The sequence below is a fragment of the Emydura macquarii genome, unplaced genomic scaffold (genome assembly GCF_026122565.2).
Source record: "Emydura macquarii macquarii isolate MOO-44397 ecotype Brisbane River unplaced genomic scaffold, CSIRO-AGI_Emac_v2 contig_3451, whole genome shotgun sequence".
In the NCBI taxonomy this organism is placed as follows: Eukaryota; Metazoa; Chordata; order Testudines; family Chelidae; genus Emydura; species Emydura macquarii.
Genome location: NW_027133588.1, coordinates 7,633,011 through 7,659,690, shown reverse-complemented (window position 1 = coordinate 7,659,690; position 26,680 = coordinate 7,633,011). Strand labels below are relative to the sequence as shown.

Here is a 26,680-nt window from a genome sequence, read left to right as displayed (position 1 = left end):
CCTCTCCCATTTTAATGGTATTTGAACAAAGGGTCAGCTGTCCTGTTGCACTTTTGTGAGAAGGCAGCACTTCTAGCTGCTCAGACTCCTATATTCCTCCATGTGAGATTAGGTGGGAATCATAAACTGGGTCATAGTTCAGAATTGATCCTTTTTATGTATAGACAATATTCCAGGATTTATGGGAACCAATTTTTCTAATTTCTTTGACTCTTCCAGTTAAAGTAACTGAATTTATAATCTAAGTTAAAAACACCACTGCCCTTGAGTTCACGAGCAAAAGAGATACATAGAGAGTAATTTCATGGGTGAAAAAGCTTTACTGCTCATTATCTCGGTTCAGATTGTTGTGATATAAGAAATGAAACACTGTGTAATTGAAGTCAATCAAGAGTAAAAGAAATATTCTTTATAGCACTGCAAAAATGGGGTTGCTTTTGGACCTTGATCGATATTGATATTTATCTCATTGTGTTCAGTGTTATTGATTACAGCCATGTGTTCTCATGTCTACAAACTTATTTTACTCTCTTCCCTGTTTGTTGATTGTACTTCTAGAAGATCATAGGAATTAACAACCTTCTAGAAAGCTATTAATCTTTTATTTCTCCTCAGCAAACCTGTCTGTTGTGCAAGCAGATTAGAAGCCTATTGTAGGTAGACTTCAGTAGAGAATTATCAATTCAGTAATAGTGTGTTTAGGTAGGCCTTTTCCCCCAACTGTTTTTTAACTAAATCAAAATAAATGAAGCACTTTTTTCCCCTAAAAATTACAATATTTTAAAATCAAGAGAATAAGAATTGAGAAGATAAAATCTGAAGCCCAACATTGGCATGTATTATTTCTGGAGTAAAGTAATCCTGGGCTGATTGAGAGAGAATTTGTCAATTCTGTCCATGCTGTATAGTTGGGCAGCTTTCCATACAATGTTTGACAGTAAGAATAAGGGCTAGTCTACACTTAAAACTTACAGCAGCACAGCTGTATCAGTACACCTCTGCCACTGTAAGAGCACTTGTGTAGCCTGTGACCCATCTGTGTTTAGGGTAGATCACCTGAAAATACCAATGCCAGGGCTGGCTGCAAAAAGAGAGCAGATTCTCCCAGCACTGGTGGGTGACACTGAAGTCAGACTCCCCAACCAGCCATAACTGTGCTTCTGATTCCCAACACAGGTTATTAAAAAGCTAAAACAAAAGATATACAGCCCCCTTTACTGCATTTCAGTCTCTGGCTCCCAATCAGCCACTAGGTCCAGTAAAGAGATCAGTTATTTAAAACTCTCTGCTCTTTACCAAAAAGGTTTGTCCTGACCACAAAGGGTCAGCCACAGTACCAGACCAGTATAAGTTTGGATCTTACCCAAAATACCACGGTGCCAGCCAATCCTTTATTAACTAAAACTAAAGGTTTATTATAAAAGGAAAGAAACAAACTGTGAGAGAAATGTTAAATGATTAACGCAATTAGATACATACAAATGATTCTACTTCGAGTGATTGCTCATATCTATTCCAATATAGGTGAGTGCGCACTCCATGCACTGGTTCCTGGAACTTTTTTCCCCTTAGCAAGCCTCCTAGGGTCGGCTTAGGCGCCCCCTGGAGTACCGTGCTCATGCTGCAGTACATAGGGCGCTACCGACCCCGCGGGCCCTCAGTTCCTTCTTTCTGCCTGTGACGGATCCTGGAACGTCTGCCTCTTGCTCTACAAAAGTAGCATCCCCTTTGTATACCGTTGTATTTAGTTAAGTGACTGTTTATTAGTGTTAAGTAGTGTAGTTGTTACACGTTTAGTGTTAGATAGATAGATAAGTAGATAGCCTCAGGGCTTAAGGTTGGGCCATGCCTGGCTCAACCGGCTTTAAACCCTGTGCCGCTTGCGGTAAGGTTTTTTCCGTGAGTGACCCTCACAATCGCTGCCTCTGCGAGCAGCATAGAAAGGACAGATGCAAAATCTGTAAGGCCTTCAAACCACGCACCCAAAAGGAGAGGGACGCACGTTTGAGGGCCATACTCATGGAGTCTGCACTTCGGCCGGACTCGGAACCAACGTGTTCCCCTGCGGCACCGAGTGTCTCCTCAGTGTGGAGCGCTTCACCGGCACCGGTGACGACCCACCCGGTGCCAAAAAGGAAGAAGCGGCAGGACACAACGCGCTAGGACTCCCCCGCACCGCCCGCCCGGCCTGGGGGGAGTCAGGAGATGCACCAGCTGCGTGCCGTGGAGATTACTCCGGCACCTGCATCTCCTCGCAGGGAGCCTCCCCCAACTCCTGGGGGTGGAGGAGCGCACCTGCAGGGGCCGTCGACGCCGGAGGCGTTCGCTGCAGCACGCGCCCTCATGGGCATGCCCACAACTCCATCCCCCCTTCAGCCGAGGGTGCAGGGACTGGCGTCCAGGGGTAAACCCGTGCTGGGTGGCCCCAGTGGGTGGCAGAGACAGGAGTCGAAGTCTCCCCCCAGATGGTCACGGAGGGTGGAGAGTGTGGCCTCCCCTCCCAGCTCCGACACCGAGTTGTCAAGCTCCTCGGCACCGTGGCATTGAGGGCGGTCGAGAGGTTCACGCAAGAGGCGACGACGATACAGGACAGAACGCGCTTGGCACCGGTCCAGATCCCTGGCAGGCAGCCTGCGCGGATCCTGGTTCCCGAGTCCCAACGCGCTCAGCACCGGTCCGGATCCCCAGCACCGACAGGGAGTCCACCGCTAGAACAGACACGACGGCACTGGTCCCGATCCCCGGACCGTAGTCCGGCGAGGATCCTGGTGCCAAAGGACTCGGCACCGATCGTGGCAATGGCACCGCACCGCCGTTCACGGTCTTTGGAGTCGGAAACGGCACCGCTCCCAGTCCCTGAGGGGGAAGCGCCGCCGCAAGACCTCAGCGTGGAGGCGGCAGTCGTCTTCCAGCTCCTCTAGCCGCTCACCTCCCCCTCCACCCCGCCAGCACTGCAAGCGTCGGCACTGACGATCCTCCTCCTCGTCATCATCTCAGGGTCGGTCATCAACCAGGGTGGGCAAAGGCCGTAAATACAAGCACCAGTCCAGCGGCTCGGGGTCCCGTGCCTACCATCAGGAGACATCCCAGTCGGCACTGATGCCGGCACCGGTGTGGACACATGGTCCTTGGCAGTGGCCGTACTAGGGGACCTTGGGGGACCCAGATGGGCCAGAGTACAGTGTCGGTCCACTCCTCAGTGGCCCAACCGGCATCCCCCCTTCCAAGCCAGCCAGACAAGGACCATTCCTCGGAGGAGAAATCAGACCCTGGGGAGGGTCCCTCCCCGGGGCCCCTCCCACAATTCTCCTCCTCCTCCCATGACAATGCGGTTGCCAGGGACTATAGGGCGCCAGTTCCTGACTTTAAAGCTTACCAGGAACTACTAAGGAGGGTAGCCAGTAATCTGAGCCTTGAGCTCAAGGAGTTATCTGAGGAGGAGGACCCCCTGTTTGGTGTCTCCGGGTCAGCAGGGCCCTCTAGAGTTGCCCTGCCAGTGTACGAGAGGGTCTTGGAGCCGAAAAAAAGTACTATGTTCCCGTGGAGGGGTTTGAGTACTTGTATACCCACCCTGCTCCGGGAACTCTTGTGGTTGATGCTGCCAACCAACGAGAGAGGCAGGGGTCCCAGGGCAATACCCCCAAGAATAAGGACTACAAAAAACTAGACCTTTTTGGCCGCACGGCCTATTCTACGGGGGCCCTGCAGCTGAGGATCGCGAATCATGAGGCACTCCTCAGCAGATATAACCTGAACCTCTGGTCCTCCTTGGAGAGGTTTGCGCAGGGAGTACCACAAGACCAAGCGGCGGACTTCGCCACAGTTATTGAAGAAGGTGCTGCAGTGGCAGGGGCAGCTTTACAAGCAGCCAGCGATGTGGCAGACACTGCCAGCAGAGCCATGGCTTCGGCCGTTGTGATGCGGCGGTGTTCCTGTCTCTTGTCATTGGGACTATCCCAAGAGGTCCAGCAGTCCATCCAGGACTTGCTTTTCAATGGTGCTGGTCTCTTTTCCGAAAGGACCAGTGACAAACTGCATGCCCTAAAAGATTCCAGTGCCACGTTGAAATCTCTAGGGCTTTACACCCCTCAGGCCTCGAGGCATCAGTCTCAGCCACAAGCCCAACAGCCTGCCCCGAGACCACCTCCCAGACCTGCTCAACCCAGGAGGGGTCGAGATCAGTATAGGCGGCCTAACAGACAGAACCGCCAAGAGTCCTCGACGGGCTCCCAATAAGGCCCGTCCAAGGGGCACAACAACAAGCGCCAATTTTGATGGCACGCCCGAGGGTGGCACTCTTACCGTCCCGTTGGATCCAACCCTACTGTTCGCCCACAGAGTAAGGCCGTACTAAACCAAGTGGCAGAACATCACCTTGGACTGCTGGGTCCTTGGTGGAGTCCACAGGGGCTATGCCCTTCAACTCACGGCCTTCCCCCCAGACTCTCCCCCTACCCCATCCTTCTTCAGGGACCTCTCTCGTGAGCAACTCCTCATACAGGAGGTGAACTCGCTCCTCCTCCTAGGAGCAGTGGAAGAGGTTTCCCCGCAGGAAAGGGGTTCTACTCACGTTATTTCCTCATTCTCAAGGCGAAGGGGGGCCTGAGGCCCATTTTAGACCTCCATCGTCTGAACAAATTTATCAGGCGCCTCAGATTCCGTATGGTCTCCCTAGCCTCTATCATTCCCACTCTGGATCCAGGGGATTGGTTTGCTGCTCTCGATTTAAAGGATGCTTACTTTCATATTGCAATCCTTCCCGGTCACAGAAGGTTCCTCCGGTTTGTGGTAGGTGGCTCGCACTACCAGTTCTCGGCCCTACCCTTTGGCCTTTTGTCCGCCCGCAGGGTGTTCACGAAGTGTATGACGGTCGTGGCGGCCTACCTGCGTCACAGAGGGGTTCAGATCTTCCCCTACCTGGACGACTGGCTGATCCGAGGAAAGTCCAGGGCCCATGTGAGGAACAGCCTGGAACTCAGCTGCGCAACATGCACCAAGCTGGGGCTGCTCATCAAAGAGCAGAAATTGATTCTCACCCCGGTGCAGCACATAGACTTTATCGGGGCCACCCTGGACGCCACCCAGGCCAGAGCCTTCCTCCCATAGCCTCGCTTCGAGGCGATGGCTGCCATAATCGACGATCTCCACAGGTCCCCCACGACGACAGCCAGGCACTGCCTTCAGCTGTTGGGACACATGGCGGCCTGTACGTATGTGGTGAGGCTGGCTCGCCTCAAGCTCAGACCTCTCCAGGCGTGGTTAGCCTCAGTGTATGCACCAGCCAGGCACTCCCTAAACAGGGTAGTCACAGTTCCCACGCAGGTACTGACCTCCCTGGTATGGTGGAAGGACCCAGGGGAGGTGTTGAAAGGAGTCCCCTTCAGGGACTTGGCACCCGCAGTAACCCTAATTACGGACGCTTCGGATGTGGGGGGAGGGGCCCACATCAGCTCCGACCTGAGCACCCAGGGGCTCTGGTCTGAGGAGGAGATGAGTCTCCATATCAACGTCCGGGAGCTCAGGGCAGTCCGGCTGGCCTGCAAGGTGTTCCTCAGATTCCTGAGGGGCAGGATGGTGCAGGTCCTCACGGACAATACAGCAGCCATGTTCTATATGAACAGGCATGGGAGGGCGCTCTCCTTGGCCCTTTGCCAGATGACCATCTGATTTTGGGACTTTGCAGTGAGGCACGACTTCCACATATCTGCCTCTCACCTCCCGGGGTTCAGGAACGACGAGGCCTTACACCCGGAGGTGATAAGTTTTATCTTCTGCAAGTGGGGTGTTCCCCAACTGGACCTGTAGCCTCATCCTGGAACAGGAATTGCCCGAGGTTCTGCTCGCTCCAGGGTCGCGAACCTGGCTCCATTTCCGACACGTTCTTTATAGAATGGACGGGGACCCTCATGTACGCGTCTCCCCCCATTCCACTACTGCCCAAAGTCCTCTTGAAGATCAAGAGAGACAAAGTGGACATCATACTGATCGCCCCAGCCTGGCCGAGACAGCACTGGTTCAGCATGCTGCTGGATCTGTCCATCGCCTCGCCGCTGCCGCTCCCGAGGCGTTACGACCTGCTCTCCCAGGACCAGGGCCGCCTGCTGCACCCGGACCTGGACTCCGTCCACCTGACATCATGGAGACTCTCTGGCTGACGGAGGGAGAGAGCCTGCTCAGCGCAGGTCCAACAGGTTCTGCTGGTCAGCAGAAAACCTTCCACTCAGGTGGTGTACCGGGCCAAGTGGAAGCGGTTTTCCTGTTGGGCGGAGTCCCGGGGAATCCCACCGAGCTGCTCGCCCATACAGGCCATCTTGGAGTACCTGCTCCATTTAAAGCTCCAGAGTCTAGCACTGGCCTCCCTAAAGGTGCACCTGGCAGCCATCTCGGCCTTCCACCGGCCAATGGAAGGGAGATCATTATTCTCACACCCCATGTCTGTCAGGTTCCTTAAAGAGGTGGAGAGACTGTACCCACAGGTCCGTGACCTGGTGCCTCCCTGGGACCTGAACCTGGGGCATGAGCATGGTACTCCAGGGGGCGCCTAAGCCGACCCTATGGGGCTTGCTAAGGGGAAAAAAGTTCTGGGAACCAGTGCACGGGGCGCACACTCACCTATATTGGAATGGATATGATCAACACATCTCGAAGAACAACTGTTACTGGTAAGTAGCCCTGTTTTATATCAGGTTCTCTGTAGAATTGTGGCGTTTGCAGGCATGTACATCTGGTGTACATCCAGTATCTGGATGGGCCTTAGTCCTTTGTTTCACAGTTTTAGTTGCAGATGAGTTGATCCAGAGGTAGGTGAAGATAAAGACTGGCAGGGGCTGAAGACAATATGGATGTGGTAGAGCTGCCTTTTGTAGTAGATTGCTATGTGGCTTGTTTCAAACACAAGCCCTCAGCACATGGCATGGAAAAGCCTCAGAGTCAGAGAGAGTTCCCTGTCCATAGAACATGCTCTTACATGTCCTGGTTACTCATCAGTGTAGCCCTGGCTTCTCTCCCTGGGCCCATTGTACCTGTGAGTTTCCTTGATGGGCCATTAGACAGACTAGTGCTGCAGCCACCCTGTCTGGGATGTCGCCCAGAAACACAGCACAAGTTGAAATACAGATACATCAAACATACCCATAACTTCCAGTACAAATATGACACATACACATAAACAATATAATCATACTTAGCAAATTATAACCTTTTAACTGTGCCTGACATGGCCTATCTCGTATGAATTACTCTACTTTTGACATATTGATGTTAATATCATAAACGATCCCCCAAAGCCAGCCAGCATCACATAGCCATGTTATGTCGACGGGAGAGAGCTCTCCGGCCGACATAATAAAACTACCTTAACGTGCAGCAGTAGCTATGTTGGTGGGATGCTGTGCACACTAGTGTTTATGCCAGCAAAAGTTATGTCGCTCAGGGGGGGTTGTTTTTTCACACCTCTGAGCAACAAAAGTTTTGCCGGCATAAGTGCTAGTGTACACAAGGCCTTACTATTTTACAGTAAGAGTGGCTTATTTATAGTGGCATGTTTGTGTTTTGAATGTTAAATTCACTGACTTGCTATTCTGGCATATATCTGAATTGACGGTACAATTTATGTGGTGGGTATGAGGAGGTGAAGGAGTGATTAGGTAGATACAGCAAATTCTCCATTTGTTTGCGTTTTGAAGAGATGTTACCAAAAAATCTGTGTTTTGTGCCGCCCCTCCCTGCCCTCCCCCCCAATAATTTTCCTTACTTTTTTTGGCACTGTTCTCCCATGTGTTATACAATGGATTGGGGAGCACTGTGAATTATTTTGGTATAAGATACCCAGTAAAGAAAACCATTCAGCGCTTTTCCCAAATAAAAATTACATTCTTTTGTAGGGCCTGTTCCAAAGCCTTTTAGTGTCTAACATGTTTCTCTTACTAATATAGGTGCACCCAGGGGAAAGGCTCAAAGAATGTCTTCTGTGGTAAGAACAGCACATTCAGAGCCTCTGCACTTGGTGAACTAGATGGTTGCAGAGATGGTGGCATGCTGTACCGTACTAAATGATCGTGCATCTTGCTGCATACTTTATGCCTGGGAGCTCAGGAGGGAGTGTACCTACTGGGGCACAATCCCTCAGGAACTCACCCTGTTGTACCATCTCCAATATAGGCTGTTTGTAAATTACGTAATCTTTCCCACTTTGATCCTAAAATGGTATTCTTTTCTGTCAATGTTGAATGTTCTTATTATACCCTTAACTGCAGATGTGATTAGCTAATAAGATTTCCCTACATCTGTCTCTTACAGGCACTCAGTAATTATCAAACATAAACTTAATTATAATTTTCTGTTTACTCGAAGATGAAAGAAAGATTTGGGGTATGAGACAGTATTTTACAGCAAATTAACATTCCTTTAATAGTGTCTAGTTGTTATGATAAGAGGTACCAATTACATTTTGAGGGGCGAATCTTTGAAAATGTGAATGCACTTACTTAGCTTTGAGTATTCTTTGATTACATAGGACCAGATTCTATCACCATTTCCAACAATGAATTAGGTCCCATGCTGTTTGTTGTCTTTGTTTTGGATTCAGTATTACATCAGAATTTTTCTTTTGTTCCCACCATGTGATTGTTTAGGTTAGCAGCTGCTGTAAATTACTTTGCCAAATGATTTTTCTGCAATTGAATTCTCTGAGTAATAAATTGATCACTCAAGTTTTTTCCCAGTCCAGTTTAATAATGAAGTCAGAGGGTATTTTCCATCAGCTTGATTAAAAACAAGCACAATGGGGTTTTTGTGACAAAATTATTTTTTCAATGTGTTGTACCACATATTCTTTATTGTATAACATGGTCTCCAGAATATAGCTACTAAATGACTGTTACAGGTATTTTCAGGAACACAATACCTGCTAAAGAATGGTTAATTAAATGACACAGACTTAATAGCTTCCCTCAACTTTGCATGTGGACAGCCAAATGATGGGGTGTGAAAGGAAAGTGAGGATGTGGGGTGGGGGCAGTTTCAAGGTTGAAGAAATTTTGTTTGCGGGGTCGTTTGGGGAGGAAACAGGACTGTGCGAGGTTCCTGGGCTGGAGTGGGGAACTGAGCTCCCCAGGACATTGGCACTGTGTGCTTTCTTCACACTGATGTCTTGCCATCCCAGTGCACTGAGACAAGAGCACCCTGGGAAGCCAGGGGGCATGCAATAGGGTAAATGGAGATGTGAAGAACAACCATGGGGGCCAGAATGGGGGAGATGTAGGGATTGAATTGTGGGAATAAGAGATGTTCTCCACTCTACAACTCCCCCAAACTTCTTCTAGTTCAAAGTCTCACTTCTCCCCATCACCTCACATATGGGTTAGTGTGGGTTAGAAGTGGAGAGCAGGTCTGCATATGGGTAGGCATGAGGTGAGCAGGTTTGTTTGGGATGAGGAACTAGGGGATTATATTGAGGGGAGACATGGGGACAGTAGAGATGCTGCTGCGTGGCAATGGACTATTGTGTAGGGAGCCATATAATGTCTGAAGGTGCGTGGGGCTGAGCAGGGCTGTGGAGGGGGCAAGGCATGAAGAATTATGCAGAAACACTGCATCAGTTCCACTCAATTCACATTTTAAGCATACTTTTACAACCATGAATACTAGAAATTTATTTTTAAATGGACCTTTAGTCTCTGGAACATCCATCATCAGATTTCTTCAGTGATATAAATATTTGATGACCGGAATATTCTACAAGGTTCATTCTGACATAGATAGAAACAGTTATAACTAACTGTGTAAATAACATTAACACTTTAAACTGAAAAAGTAGGCTGTGCTTTAGATTTTGACCTAAGATTCTGCTTACAAGCAGAAAACTGGACAGGGCATTGGAGGTTGGATAGTGGACAAAGGACAGTGCCTAGGGAGGCAGAAGATACGTAGCTGCCACTTAAACCAACGGATGGAGACTGGCTGAGGGTCTCGGGGAGAGATGACCAAAGAGCAGACTAGTGAACGTGGAGAGCTGGTGAAACAATATCCACTGCGTTTAAAACTTTACATGCCTTTTGGAGAAGTCCTTAACTGATGCTCAGGAGTTATTCACAGAAATGGAAGAAAATAGGGGTGTGGACCTGTGCGGAAATGTTTCTGTGGGCCCCTCAGTAATGTGGGCCTTGCACCCAGGTCCACTCCTTTGGCTAATCCCCACTCTGGGCCTCCTAGGGTGATAAGATGTTCCAGTTTTATAGGGACAGTCCTTCTAGTCAGAGCTTTTTCTTATATAGATGACTGTTGCTGCCCACCCCCGTCCCAATTTTTCACTCTTGTTATCTGATCACCCTAGGACCTCCCTACTTTTAGCAAAGCTCCAGGTTCACGTGTCCGACTTTTGGGTTGGTATTTGTCTGCTGATACAATATTTATATGTGTATTCCATGTTGTCTCTTAATCAAAACAATTAAATAAATATCCATGTTTTTCACTTACACTAATCTGGACACTTTCTCACACACAAATAATGGAATAGTTCTACTACTGTAAATGCCACTATACATTGTACTTTCAAGTAAAGTTAGGTGCTAATAGGAAAAAGCAGCATGTTTGACATTTGAGTTATCTTAGATTTCAGGAGCCTTGAAAAGGTGTCAAATCTATTATAGGAACTTGTTGCTCTCGTGCAATTTTGTGCCTATGCTAATAATTTGAATCTAAGAAATATGATAATACAATAAAAATTGTTCAGGCATATAATTAATTGCAAAATTGTTTTAAGTATATTAAATTTGAACACGTTTTGTTCTCTATGGACTAAAATACCACTAACTGTCTCATCCTACTGTACTTGCAGAGTTAGAAGAAAAAAATGTGCAAAGAAAATGACTGTTTCTCATATTAGGTCAAATCAAGTACTTTGTGCTGGGGTCTTTTTGGGCCAAGTAGGTGATAAAATCCTCTTCTGGCCATAGGTGCTCTCTGCAGACTTTGGGCTGCAGTTTTGTTTTCAGCCTCAGACCATTCCCCCTCCATGAGTGAGTGAGTGATCTGGCTACTGAATCCATGTATAGAGGCTTGCGCAGATACAAAAATGTGGATCCACATCCGCAAGAATCGCCTTCTATCCAATCTGCGATCCGCACTCCATCTTTTATCTGTATCCACATCCGCACCACGCATGCAGAAGTGCGCTATCTCACAGTGCCTCTCAGGAGGCACGTCTGTGTGCAGGTGTGTGTACTGTATATAGGATATCAAAGGTGGGGAAGCAGCTGTCTGCAGCTCATTCCCTATAAGGCTGCTTTCCCGCCTTCGACATCCTATCTTCCCTATCCTCCTAACACCCTCCACTTCCTCCCCTGGTATACAGGGAAAGGGGAAGTTATAGATCAAGACAGGCAGCAAAATCCCCCATGCTCCTCTTGCTGCAGTTTGAGCAACCAAGCAATTTAGGAAACCTATCAACTTCATTATTGGACCAGGTCAGTTGGAGAGGGGGGTAGCTGCTTCTGCAAAGTAAGTCAGGAAAGGAGGAAACTCAGGGGAGAGACTAGAAACCCTGAAGATCAAGGCCCTGAAGGAAGGGTTTACCTAGAAGGGTGGTGGAGCAAAAGCCTGAGAGAGGCAGAGTAGAAAAAGGGCTAGGGAAACAGTATAAGATGGAGACCTTGGCCACTGATTAGAGGGTCCTTGAGCTGGAACTTGGAGTAGAGGGTGGGCCTGGGTTCCCCTATCAGCTGTTGGGGAGTGGGTTTGAAGATTCCCTGGGACAGTTCATCCTGTGGGAGTTTGAGGCCCTGGAAGGGGGAAAACACTCAGTGACCAGGCTGGAGGGTCATGCCATGAAGAGAGAGCACCCCCAGGTGCAGAGAGAGAGAGAATGGCTGTGGGGCGTGTGAATGAGTGATAGAAGGGGGCGTTGGACATGGAAAGGGCTAATCCCCAGTGCAGCCAGGAGAGAGAACCTAGCGCTGAGGTGTGCCTGTGACACTCCAGCAAAACTACTTGTCCTTGTACTTGGTCCTCCAACTCTCTGATTTTCATTGTTAAAAGAAACCTGCTCTTTGAAAATGTGCCCCTCAAAGAATGAGCTTCATATAAACAGTATATAATTTAGAAAATTCAGATTTCAAAGACTTATTTTGGTTTATGTATATTTTCCATTTTTACTTTTTATTACCTAAAGGGTGGGTGGGTGGGTGTGTGTGTACAAATTCCATAGATTCACCATAGGCCATATTACCAGCCTCTAATTTTGTGCCCCCAGTTTTTCTATCATAAATTAGGTAACTTAGATATGTAAGTACCCTATGGTGTCTGCAAACAGGCATTTACTCATCTTACTTATTCATCAATTAATGTATAAGTAATTGGGAGGGGGCAAACGTCTGTCTGTTGGTGCAATTTTGATCCCACACCTTGTAGCACGAAAATAAAAGTCAGAGGTTCTTTCTTTTTTTTCCACTATAATCCGTGATTATAGTAAAAAAACCAAACCAAACAAAAAAATCCCATATGTCACCATCAGGCAACAGTAATAGGCTGTAGAGTGGCTGTGGCAAGTACAATGTTCAAGTTTAGTACACTTTTCATTCAAATAGTTTACAGATTGCATCCAAGTCAAAACATGATACTCCAAGGATTCTGCTAAGCAGTGTATAGCCACAGAATTGCATAGTATTTTAAAAAATTCGTTCAATTTATGTCCTTCAATCCTTACTTGAGATAAGGGACCCACCAGTCCTTCAGAGAATAGGGTTCAGTGTCTATTTTGGATGTATGACACTTCAGCAGACTGAAATGATCTACTTTGTAGATATGTATAAGTCTGCTCAAGATGATTAGGCACCAAAAGGGGGAAATTTACCTTTAAAAGTTGACCATTGGTGTATTTTTGTATAAACGTAGCAGAATTTTTTGAATATTTGTGAGATAGCATAAATTTTATTTTTCCATGACTTAGTAGAGAGATGTAGTTGGAGGAACAACATAGTCTGCAAATTACAGTTATTTTCAAAGATTATAGTTTACGCTGTTTACATTCATCAACTGAAGTCTAAAAGCAGTTGCTTCAAAGAAGTAGTAACCATGTTTTGAATGATCAACTAGCATGTAGAATGTCCAAAGGAGGCATTTAGGTCTCTTTACAGGGCCACCATGGTTTAGAGTTCTGAAAGAATGGCTGTGCAAAATATTAAGCTGTCAGTTTACTGGCGAGAAATTGTTATTGTGTGATTGGATTTGGATTAACTGTTGGCAGCACTTGACAGAACACAGCAACACAAAATGTGACTTCTATCTGTTTAAATTGTCAGGGCTCCCAAAAAGGTCTTGAAGATTTTCAAATCACAGCTTGAAGCGCCTCTTCTCTGAATCATTTAACCTTTCCAAGTAGCAGTCTAATTTTAGCTTCTTTTGTAAGTGTCTGCTTGGATGTCATCCACGCAGAACTACGTGTGCAGGAACTAGTTGCAGCAGAGGCTGACTTCACAGCTTGGGATCTCTTCCAGGCTGTGTTTCCATAACTCAGGAAAATGTGTGGAAAAATGAAAGATACAGTAGTATATTTTAAAACATGTTTGTTCTGTTTGTTTATATGCTACAGATCAGTTTCCAAAGCCTGACCTCTGATTTTGATATTTGTAGGCTAAAGCCTCCTATAGGTGAGCTGTCTAGGGAGACTTGGACTCAGTGTATGCAGCATGACCATCCATTCAACGATGAAAAAATAAATTCTACGTTTAGTGACAGTTAAGGTTGTGGCTGAATCTATCCCGTCCATCTAAAACTGTAAAATCAAGGAAATAAGAAGTTAAGGGAGAAAGCTTGTGCATTCTATCAATAAGATATTCCATAAAGCTTTCACTTATCAGTATCTGTTGGAAATGGAAGTAATACATACCACAACCTAATCAGACTTGCAATCTAACCTCAAAATTTACACTTGAGAGGGTGAGTAAATGGGATGGAGAAGAAAAAAAGTGATACCTCTACTCCTGTTCTTCACCTATCCCAGCATTAATAGTTCTGTCACATAATTACTACGCGCTAGATCTAGTCAAAAAATCACCAACAAAAAATTCCACAAAAAATTTCAAACAATTTTCACAAAAAAAAGTCATTCTTTATGGAATAAATTGTAAGTAAAATGAACATTTTGTTTAACTTCAAATTGATTATTTTGTTTCATTTTGAATTTTTTAAAATTTTAATCAAAGTATTTTTGTGAAACCTTTATTTCAACAAATCTGCATTTATTGACAAAAAATTGTTTGAAAAAATTTCTACCCACTCTAGACTGTAGACATACGAACATCTATAGTTGATTTTTTTTTTTTCAGACACTGAAATCTTTCCGTTGGCATTTTCTTGGGGTATATGGTGCAGTTTCCCATGAGCAGTCTATTCCACGCACAAACATTGATAATATCATTCACCAATGTAAGGGTTGTTAGGGGATGTAAGAGTCTTGTAAGGGTTTTGGGGAAAGAGACACACACTTTTCGCCATCTGTGTAAGAGTTGCCACCAGATTAGTAGACAGCCCCTAATTTAGTCCCATGAAAGTTTTGTGTAAATGTTTTCTTAGGTTTTGCAGGTTATACAGTGATTTTTTTTTCTTTTTCAATGTTTTGGATTTTATTATAAACCCTTCATGCCACTCAGCAGCTAACCCATATTCTCACCTTGGCAGCATTAATATTTTTGCCATCTGTTTGAAACAGCACTTTATGCAAATTACTTGTTTTTTATATTTCTCCTTGAGACCTATGTCACGCTGGCATGGGGGGCCCTTGAGGTGTATTCAGGAGCTCTGATTACTCCCTTCTACACCAGTCTTGCATTGGGGGTGTCACGCTGGCTGGATTGGGGCGGCATGTATTATACTGTTTGACATCAGAATGTCAAAATCATAGTAATTCATGTAAGATATGCCATGTCAGGTATTGTTAAAAAGGCTATGATGTGCAAAGTAAGGTGATAATGTTTATGTTCATGTGGTATATGTGTATGGAAGTTATGGATATGTTTGATATATCTGTATTTCAAATTGTGCTATGTCTGGGTCACACCCCAGACAGGATGGCTGCAGAACAAAAGCCTGCCTGATGGCCCATTAAGAAATTCACAGATGCAACGGGCCCAGAGGGAGAAGCCAGGGATATATCTGATGAGTCTCCAGGACTTGCACATGTGACTCTGGACTCCATTTTGGTTCTGTGAAATTCCACAAGCAGCATGGCAAGGACCAGAGGACATAAAAGGCAGAGGCCTGGGATCCATTTTGTCTTCAGTCGGGTTCAGCCTTCAGCCACCTATCTACCTCTGGATCAAGTCATCTGCAACTGAAGCTGTGAAACAAAGGACTGAGACTGGATGTACACCGGAGGGACTATACAAGCCTGCAAACTCCACAATTCTTCTAGAAACCTGATATATATGGACTTTCAAATCATTTGTATGTATCTGATTGCTTTAAGCCTTTAACATTTCTCATATAGTTTGTTTTTTTGTTTGTATAATAAACCTTTAGTTTTAGTTACTAAAGGATTGGCTGGCAGCGTGGTATTTTGGGTAAGATCCAAACTTGTATTGATCTGGTGCTGTGGCTGACCCTTTGGGGTCAGGAGAAACCTTTTTGGTAAAGAGCATAGAGTTTAAATAACTGGTCTCTTTACTGGACTAGTGGCTGATTGGGAGCCGGAGATGAAATTCAGTAAAAGGGGCTGTGTGTATTTGTGTACTGGCTTCTTGATAACCGGTTTGGGGAATCAGAAGCACAGTTTGTGGCTGGTTGGGAAGTCTGACTTCAGTGTCACCCACCAGTGTTGGGAGAATCTGCTTTCCTTTCACAGCCTGCCCTGACATTGGCATTTTGAGGTGGCTACCCCTAGGTGCAGAAGGGTCACAAGCTCTATCCTGAATTTGATCCCCATCATTGAATGGTTCAGCTTGCTGGCTTTATAACACATTTAATAGAAAGTAGGGACAACATAGAGAACCGTTAGGGACACGAAGGCGCGGACTTACAGTAATGCACTATTTAATTAGCCAGAGATCACACTGTCATCTCAGGGTCACAATCCCCACATATTAATTTGCCATATCTCTTTTTTGTAAGATCAAGACAATACTTGACAAGTTGGTTGTATCTACCACTAACATAGTTTGGCAAAATCAGTTGAATAAAAATGGTTATTCTTCTTAAAACTTGGTATTTACTCCAGATGTTGTCACTACTTATTGGTCAGAGATTAGGAACTTGGAGATGTTCCCTATATATGGAAACCATGCTATATAACTCAGGTCATTTTAATAAAATTACCTTTTTTTTATATCTCAATCTCAAATTGTAAAAGGTTCTAAGGAATATTTGGCTATTTTGAAACTCTGGTTTAAATCTTGAAGGAGGAATATAAAACAATGGGTTAAACTCCAGCTTTCCCCCCCTCCCTTAACTCACCCCTTTTTCCACATAAAAAGCATTTTAATCTAGCTCATCTAATATAACTTTCAAAATTAGATGCTTATGGGATTGGTTGCCCTGTGAATATCTCTGCCTGAGGTTCTTTGTTCATTTGAGGAATTATACTTAACTTTTGATTTTCTCCTGTGTAGCCCCTCTGCCGTATCTTCAACTGTGACATTTTATAGGACCACAAGTCTGTGAGACTAACATTTCTTACTGTTTTGAAGCAGTTCTGAACTCTCAGAGACATAGCAACAATTTATTTCAACAATTTACAAACTCCTAAGTGTGTCTGGGGCTGTAATGGAGGAGAGAGCACAGAATGCACAGAAGGGCTTCTGTGAGAAAGGGATCACTTGGAGTTAGCTGTTAATGATATAAAGGAACAGTAGGAAGCGGTCAAAAATTAGGAAACCAATTAAAGGATTATTCATAAAAATAAATATCCTGCTCCTTTCTCTGTAGATTTATGTAGCCCTGGGGCAAGAGGATGAGCATGTGAGGAGGTGGCAGGATTTCGGAAGACTGCACAGGGTATGCACATCACTTCTGTGATGTGTGATTCAGTTCTGTGGGCTCGGTGGGACAGCATCCAAGGCGGTCGGTGATCCACACAGTACAAGGTCTTGCAGCTACTTCAAGACCTGGCAAACTTGTACCAATGTCAGGCTGTTTGCGGCATTGCTTTTAGTTGCCTCTTTCTGATCCCAGGCCTTATTCCCACCCATTTGCAGAGATCCTCAGCACACCGCCAAGATACCCGGACTGGGGATGAGCATGCCCCAAAGCATATCTTGCCCCAGCCTCTGTTCTAGGAACAGCATCTTGTCTGCTGAATGCAAGAAACAGCGGGCAGTTTGGACTCCCTGCTTCTGATCTTACCAAGTGCCTTTTTAGAGGATATTAATTCAAACTGCCAGCATGCAAACAGCTGACTCCCTTTCTGACAATGACACATCGCCCCACAGTTATGTGTTTAGTCATAATCAGATATTAGTAAATTCCCCATTTTGTACTTGTTCATTTTACAAAATAATTCTTTTACTATTTTGTGTTATGTTTGTTGTTTTGGTGTATGCTAAGAGGCAAAGCTTCATGAATTCCTGTAGTGTATGTTGTTGCATATTGTCAGTGAAAGCAGATAGCAATCTAGCACAGTGATGAATGAAAGAAGAAATAAACTCTCTCAGACCAAGTAAAACAGAAGTTTATGAGCATTCTTAAATTCTTTTCACACTAATATCCTTTTCTGTGACCACAGCAAAACAAAAAAACATAATCTATGGGGGAGGGGAATAAAAACAATAGACAATTATGAAATTAGTAACATAATTAATTACATAATTATCGAATGTGGCTATAATAAGATTGTACAGCATGCAGTGGCTATAAGTTCATAGATTTATGCATTTCAAGGCCAGAAGGCATCATTGTGGTCATCTGGTTCACATACTGTATAATATAGGCTGTGGGACTTCCTGGAATTAGTTCCTGTTTGATCTGGAAAAACATCCAATCTTAATTTTAAAATTTCCACTGGTGTAGAATCCACAATAACCTTGGTAAACTGTTCCAAAGATGAATTGCTTTTACGGTTTAAAATGTTCACTTTATTTCTAGTCTAAATGTATCTAACTTCCAACTTCCAGTCATTGGATCTTATTTATACCTTTGTCTGCTATAGTGAGGAGCCTTCTATTATCAAATTTCTGTTCCTCTTGTAGATACTTACAGACTATGATCCATTCACTCCTTAACCTTCTCTTTGATAAACTGAAAAGATTGAACTCCTTGACTCTGTCAAGGGCCTTTTGCATCTGAAAAAGAAGTCCTTGGAAAGAGAGACATTCTTGCTTTGTGCCATAATTCCTGCTCCAAACAGTTAATTTAACCTTGGAAAGCAATCGGAACCAAATTAAAAGAATGCAAAAAAGAGGCAAATCAGAGAGAGAAGCCTGTGGGAGTGGAAAAACTGAGAGGGATGTGTGCTTCCTTGCGGAAGCACTTGGCTACTTGGTGTGCGCTGCTTCTCCAGTGGTCAGCACCTGGAGAGCCACTGAAAATTAGCTGGGCTATTGTTCTAAAGGAGTTAGAAAAGAGTAAAAAGGAAGCAATGGTTTCTGTGAGGTCCTAGAAAGATTCCCACGGGGGACTAAGAAAACAGACAAAAACAGAATGGGCAGTAACACTTGGGTTATATTTTGTTCCTGGAGCTTCCAGAGTGGAAGAAAGGGAATAATTTTAACCTTTTCCTACCCTCTTTCAGTGTGGCAAGTGGTGGTTCAGTGTTGAAGGTGACATATAGAATACTGTAAATAAAAAGCTAATGATTCATGTCAGATTTGTCCTACTGTTTGACTTTTCTGTATTACCTGTACTCTTAATGGCACCAGTGTTGCTGTTGTAGCATATTTTATATGCATATCTATTTTCTATAGCCTTAGCTGCTGCTTTTACATTTTGAACATAAAAAATATTACAAAATAATGCTTTATACTGGAAATAGACTTCTAGTATTTACAGTGATCGTGCTCTCTTAGGAGTGGAAAGAATACAATATTTTATGACCCTTCAACTTGTTATGGGCCTGCGCCATCCATATATTACTTTTTTCTGTAGAAAGAATTGCTAATATCCCTTAGATATTTCAATCCATGCTCTGTAAAAGGCTAATAGCAGGCCGTTGAGTCATGTAATAATCTAAACCACAGCAATAATAACAAAAGGCCTACTGGTTGAATACAATATGGAAATAGTCATGGATTAAACATTCTAGAAGCCTGAATCCCAAGTGCTTCTGAGCTTTCATGCTTTTATAATTTTTGTCATCTGGCACCTGTCAGCTTAACACAACCTGTGTTTTTCTGCAGTTAAGAAGTAATTTTATAGGCTGTGTTATGTTTTCTCCGTTTCATTTCTTTTCATCTCTGGAATGAGCTTTGCTTAACATGAGCTAATGCGAGGTTTGCCGAAAAGGTAACACATCCATCAATGAAGTTCATAAACACGGTGAAGTATTTGTGAGAACAAGAATTATTTGGGGGCTTTCTTTTCCCCTATTAATAGCAATTAAGGACTTATAGTTTGCCTTTCTCTTTACCTGTTAGCAGATAAACAAAACTGTGTGAGAGCTGCTGTCTGCTTGAGTAATGTACTGAATAAATTGACTTAATTCCACTTTAGTTGAATCATTTAAAAACCATTATGCAAAATGCCATGAGACCATGATCAATTATAAAGGAGTACCTAATTTTTATATCTCCTTTTTTGAATATAGTGGAAAGCTCTTTTAGCACAGTGCTGATATGTGTGCTTTCAAAAGTCACGCTGCTGAAGCTGGAGACATGCATAGGTGAGAGCATTATTATGACTGGAAAGAGAATTCTGAATAGGCAAACATAGCAGTGAGTCATGCAGAGTGCAGCTTCATGGAACAAAGCCAAACACTTTAGAATAGCTGACAGAGAAGGAAACAAATATCTTCTTGTTTTGTGTGCAAAACTAATTCACTTCATGAAGTATAAATAAGCCTTCACTTTATGAAGTGCCTTATGTTTATAATACAAAAACTTGTGGTTTATGTTCTGTTTTGTGGAATGCTTTAAATAAACAGTTCTTTGGCTGTGTCATATATACCACTGTGTACGTAAGTGCGCGTTGTGGAAAACAAGAGCCTCTTTATTCTTATTTCAGGAAAATATGCTGGTGATTAAAATTTGCAAGCTAAAGGGAGAGAGAGAACATTATTAATGTATGTAATTACAGAACATTTCTCAAATCTGTTTTCAGCCCCACTTCACTGGGCATTCTTTGAGTGTTTTTGTTTATATGTAGAGTGTGTAATAATATAACAATATGTTTTAATGAGATTTACCTACAGATACTTGAAATTTATCATGAATTTTCAGAGGAGGATTGCTTTTGTATAGTACAAAATAGGAGAGTAGTATTGAAAAATATGTAGTCAGCCATTACTGGGTCACTGACTCTACGAAGGCTACCTCCTGATTTGGCCTTTTAAGCTTTTCTCTGAAGCTCATTACAAATCTCTTCTTGTAGCATATGCTGCATAACAACATGAAATGTCATATAGAATCCCAAGAGCAGCATTAGAGAAATAGGAGTAGAATTCAGGTGTGATATGTCCAGCCAGAACAGGATAAACAAACCTTCAGGCAAAGCATGTATTTATCTGACCATCCTATTGTTTGAATCTTTTGACTAAGTAATAAGTAGTTTAAAAACCAAAACATTTTACAGTCCACAACTCCCTCAAAAGAGAAACTGAAAATAAAAACCACAAGCAGTTTACTTGACATCTCAAAGACTGTTTAAAGTGAGGTTTTCTGCAAAGAATGCTGCCTTAAAATCCCAGTGTTGCTGTACGGGTTGATGACATCACATTCAATATAGTGGGCTTGTAAAATGAGGTCAGGTGAATCAGCGAAAAAAAGGATTATTTTCTGCTTTTGCAGATTTTTCAGTCTAGCCAACACATTTCTCCTAGGATGCTTTTATAATTGTCTTACCTATCTTACAATATTTAAAATATCCTCCTCCTGGTGCATTTTATAGTAGCATGGCTGTAGAATACCTATGTGACATTTTAGTTTCGGTATATTATTGCAATGATGCAATCTTTTAAGATTACAAGATAAAATTATAATTGTTGCTTATTATCATTATCGTCATCTACTTATTTATAGCAATGTCCATTATGTTCAAGCCACTCTCCCAACATTCTAGAAGGATGAGCTGTACTCAAAGGAGCTCACAATTTAAGGATGGACAGACAAACGTAATAACAACAACCCCGTTGCTCTTCTCTAACAACCCTTTGAATTAATAAACCCAAAGAATATAAAAATTTCACTATTAAATTTTTTTACCATTTATATTTTGTGTTCCCTTTTTACATTTCACTAAACTAACACAATGAAATTAGATTGGGTACTCATAACATACGAGTGCAGTCTTTGAGTTGCAAAAAGCGATTGTGAACATTTGAATCTAACGTGACTATTTCTATTGATTTTTTAAAAAATAATTAAAGTATATGTGTTAATACTGTATTTTGCATAAGCTTTAAAAAAATGAATTAAAGAGAGAGAAATTATTAAACTGAAACAGCAATAGTAAATTTTTAGAGATGATGTTAAATGTAGTGTTCCATGAATATCTTTTGTGTATTATTTGGTGTCTGCTGCATGTTCTTCCTCACATTCTGAGTTTTCCTTCAGAATCCTTTTTTGAAAGAGACGTGGATTTCTGAATCCATGAACTGTACCGTTTACATTCCTGCCTGGGGATTCAAAGGACATATTATTATTATTGTAATGTATACTACTTTGGTGAACTTGCTCTAGAATTTTGTTGTGATGAGGGTTTTCACTTGCATAATGTCATCTGATGGCACCAAATTTCTTGTTTCTGGTAATTGACACTCCTTTTCCTTTAAATGTTGTGTGTGTCGGTCTCCTGCTTGTCACCTGGGCTTTACCTATCGAGCAAAGAACTTTCACAATCTTTTCTTCTTGTTCCCCTTCTCTTTCTGTTTCTTGTGCCTCCTGCTTACCAGCTGCATATCTGCAGAACCTCCCCAGTTTACCCCCATTTTAAGTATCCTGACACTCTTGATATTTTTCAGTACATCCATTTGCTTGAACCAGTCCTCCTTCACCTCTGTCTTCTAGGAGGGAGAGACTGGCTGTCTTCCTGCCTTTCTGCTGTGGACCCAATTGATCCTTTTTTCCACTGTCAGTCAGCTGGCTGAGGAGCCAGCAAACAGCTGAGCAGAGCAGCAAGAACAGATCTGGCTCAGTGTATCCTGTTAAGTGACTGGAACCTGCTGACCCATTTGCTGGATTTACTGTGCTTCCCATGGGTTGGCAGGTTTCCATATTCAAATGATGGTCACTTGGGGAGTATGTAATTAAGATGGCAGGAGTAAATTTGCACTGTTGGTACTATTGCTTGTCTTCCTGCAGCCAATAAGATAGCAGTACATAGATTTACAGCATGTAAGTTATTTTAGCAATTGGAAGGGATAGAAATGTCATAGTTTTTAAGATAAAGACTTAGATTCTGAAGAATGTTCTTCACCCACTGAGTTCTATTGTCCCGTGTTTAACAGTGTTTTTTCATATATCTGCTGTGAACCACTTTCACTGTGCTTTCAGCAATAAAACTGGCATAAGTACATCAGCTGGACAGCAGCTGCATAATTACTAAATATGGAAAAAAGTATATTAACTTTTTAATTTTGTATTGACACTAAATCAGTTATCTTTTTCCAGCAATAGATACATTAAATGCAAATCAGGTGATTGTAAGACATGGATACATTTTTAAAATTGTAAATATGTTGGGAAAAATATTGCTATTTTAATTTCAGATATTTAAATATGGGCAATATATTATTTAATTCTGTTTTTTCTTTTAAGTTCTTGGTATTGTTGTTCTTCAAAACATAGCACTGTGCAGATGCTAACTGAACACAAGGTAACAGACCTAGATGGACTCCTTTGTCTTTTGCCATTATAGGGTTTCCATTATGCTATCCCATAGATACAAACTATCTGAAATAAGAGCGTACAACTCTTCATTTCTCAACAGTTTTTCTACTGACCTTTTTAAGCATCAAATAAAATTCTAACTTGTATGTTTAAAGTATTTAAAGCAAGTAAACTGGCAATGTATTTTTAAAAATTAGAAGTGAGACTCTCATTTTCTCTTTGGCAACAGTTGTTGGATTTTGTATGCAAGAAAAGCTGTAGTAGTTTTTGTAACATCAGTGGAGTGTGGAACCTGAAACATTTAAAAACATATTTTTAGACCTTAGATACATCTCTTAATAATAGTTTGCTTTTTGTTTTTACATGATTCTAAATGTGTGTGTGGGGCGGGAATTGGGGTAAGAGAAAGGGTTACATGCTGAGTGAATTGTATACAGCTAATTAAGATTATATCAAATAGATAACAATTGACAGCATTTATTGTCAAATCTGCTAAAAATATTTGCAATCCTGTCATCTGCATCACTAAGATAAGAAGTGACATTCTGCTGTGTGTCTTTTCACAGGATCTGTTGTTCAGCGTGTGTGCTCTCAATATCATCTCCACAATTGTCTGTGCATTAGCAACAGCAATGTGCTGCATGCAGATGGTTTCGTCTGATGTTCTGCAAATGGTGAGTAGATTTCAATGATTTTACAATTCTATTCTCTGTCAATATGTCTGTCTGTTACATACAGCTATATTTACATATATGTATTTATAATTTATACATGAGGGAGTGTAAAATCAATGATGGTTGATGGTGGTATAAAAGTTTTGTCTGGAAGAGACATTTTGGAACTGCTAAGATGTGACCTTTAACTGGACAAGTAACAAGGTTCAGTTTTCAGCTATCACACTGCCTGTTTGTATAAGTAAGTTCTGGCAAATCTGGGCAGCTATTCATTAGTGTCTCAGCAATAATAGAGGAATACACAAAGCAGCAACAGCTACATGTGCAGTCATGCACTTTGGTGTGCTGCACAGAGTTAGAAAGAAGGACTGGCCCAACTAGTTACATGGGCATAGTTTGAGAGTGCTGTGTAAGCTGGAAAAAATAACAACGAGCTTGAACTGGTTACAGAAAGACAGCCATGTGCCATGTAGGCCTTTGGCTGGTGCAAAATATAGTTAGCTGTCATAGTTACTTCATTTTAATCATGTGATATATGGATGCAAACCACCTTTACAACCAAATGTGCCAACGGCTGGTTACAAACTTGGTCAAAAGGTTTTGTGTGTACAGGACCTTGAATAGGGGAGATGGAGGAGCAGGGGGGAATATGTTTATTAGTAGGTGCAATGCAATTAAGGCTCCAAACGTGCACGATAAATGCAATTTCTCACTGGATAGCCCCATCACATAATAGAAGGTCATAAATAGCATTGAGAAAAAGTTCTCTCATTTCAGCTCATGGGACAGTGTGTTCAAAACATTAATCAAACAAAGATTTTTATTGTATTTTGTATTTTATACAGAACCATAGATCTTTTTTTTTCCTTTTCCATAAATGATCTCAGCTGCGAGATGCCTGATAACTGAAGGTCCTGATTACAAAGGATTTTTCTCACCTTTCAATAATGAAATGGAGAATAACTGATACTCAGACCTGATAAGAGCCATCTGTCTAGCATAGCAATAATGTCAGACACCCAGGAATGTAGTCATGAATATTCAGAGAAATTTAACTCATGATTGTTTTATGTTGTTTAGAAACGTTTCACAGGAACAGAAACATACAGATGACAGTGTTCCCACTGGAATATTAAACTGCTTGGTCTTCTTTTCCCAATGGCCATGATGGCCCTGAAGATTCTTCTTCTTCCAGTAGGGTCCCTATGGGTGCTCCACTGTAGGTGTGTCTGCGTCCCTGTGGTGCTGATTGGAGAACTTTGGTAGCAGTCCATCATGCATGTGCTACTCCTCATCTACCACGAGGCTGTCCAGCGTGCACAGAACCTCCTCGGTTCCTTCTCAACTGCCCCGGCTAGAGACGGAGCTAAAGCTGTCCATTCGTGGATCATTAACTCCTTCTAGATTTGCTAATTTTAGCTTCCCCTGAAACCTTTTTTTCTTTGTTACTTGGTTTACATTTTATTTGGCTATGCCAAAAAAAAAAAAAAAAGAAGAAGTGTTTGCCTCCTGTCGATCCTATCAAGGATATGCCTGGCTCTTGGGCTTCAAAAAGTGCTTCAGTTGCAAGGAATCTATCCCAGTAATTGACAGACTCTCCCAGTGGGTTCGCTGTCGGGGGGGGAAGCACATTCCACAAAAGTTTGGTTTGTGCCAACAACTGAAGACCAGGTCCAGGAAAGACAGAGTTGAGGCTCAAACTCCTGCTCATGGAGTCCGCCCTTCAACCCCCAGAATCCTGGCAGGAACTCTCTCCACAACCTTGTACATTGAAGGGAGGTGAGACGAGAGAGATGAGCCACTCACTCAAGATCACTAAGAAAAGGTCTGTGAGTCCCTGTAATGAGCCCCAATCAAGCCAAAAACAATCCCCGGTATCATTGGTACCAATGGCACTGAAGCCTCCTAAAACTGGTACACAAGGCACGCATGGTACCGAGCTGACAGAACAAGTCGGACTGTTCAAAGACCCAGTGGACATGGGAAAAGAAGCACCGGTAACACAGGGGCATGAAAGACATAGAAAATCCGCCTGGGGAAGGCTCTGTCGGTACGGACACTGGCACCAGTACCTCTGGTGCACATGTCACCAACAGGCATCATAGCCGGGTCCACATCTTCAACTCCATCAGTGCAAGCTTCTTGGCACCGACAACCACTAGATTTCCAGTGCACAACAGATCTTTCAGTGTCCAATGCACCGGATTCACGCTTACTTAATACCAGAGTCCTGGTATCGAGCTCACCCAGAACCCCAGATTCACCGCTGTCTCCTTGCCGCACGCCTCTGTTCTCATCATTGGAGTCAGAAAGTTCCCGCCTCTCTTGTCACCTGCCGTATGGGGCCAAATTTCACTAGGGGCATCAGGCGTATCGCCTACCTGATCCGCAACCTCCTGGTTTGGCCAGCTGTGATACTAACTGCAGGCCCATACCCAATAGCCGTATTGGGACCCTAAGCAGGCTCAGAGACAGCAAGCCTCGCATGCCTCCAACGCGGCATTTCCACAAGCAAGGACATACCCTCCTTCAGCTGCGGGTTCAAGAGCTTCTGAATCCCCCCAGACAAGGGGAAGAAATTGAAGCAGAGGTAGAGGAAGAAGTCACCCCCAAGCCCATCTCTCATCATCGTTACCAGACAAGATGGTGATGCCCCCTCTGCCCTCGATGGCAGATGACTTCTAGCTATTCCAGGACCTGGCACAGAGGGTGGCAAAGGTCCTGCAAATGCCATTACAGGAAGTGACAGAGTCCCACCACAAGCTGGTGGACATTTTACACTCTTCCATCTCCTCCAGAGTGGCCCTTCTGATTAATGAGGCCATACTAGGCCCTGCCAGAGTCGTATAGCAGACCACGGCGTCTGTCCTGCCAACATGCAGGTGGGTGCACACAAAGTATTATGTGCCAGCAAAGGACACAGACTTTCTCTTTTCTCACCCATCTCCTTATTCCATGGACATGGACATGGTTAACGCTAAGGGCCACCAGCACCAGTTTAAATCCACCCCTTATGATCAGGACTGGAAATGTTTGGAC

At 43.4% G+C, this 26,680-nt stretch overlaps 1 protein-coding gene across 5 annotated transcripts in view; it reads left to right on the top strand.

Moving 5' to 3' along the window:
* ENTREP2 (endosomal transmembrane epsin interactor 2) overlaps positions 1 to 26,680 on the top strand; it is a 344,249-nt gene that overhangs the window by 261,077 nt on the left and 56,492 nt on the right. For all 5 annotated transcript variants that reach the window (XM_067534559.1, XM_067534563.1, XM_067534560.1 and 2 more), the window contains one exon: positions 23,534 to 23,641. In XM_067534559.1, the coding sequence (XP_067390660.1) occupies positions 23,534 to 23,641 (108 nt within the window). The remainder of the gene's footprint in view (positions 1 to 23,533; positions 23,642 to 26,680) is intronic.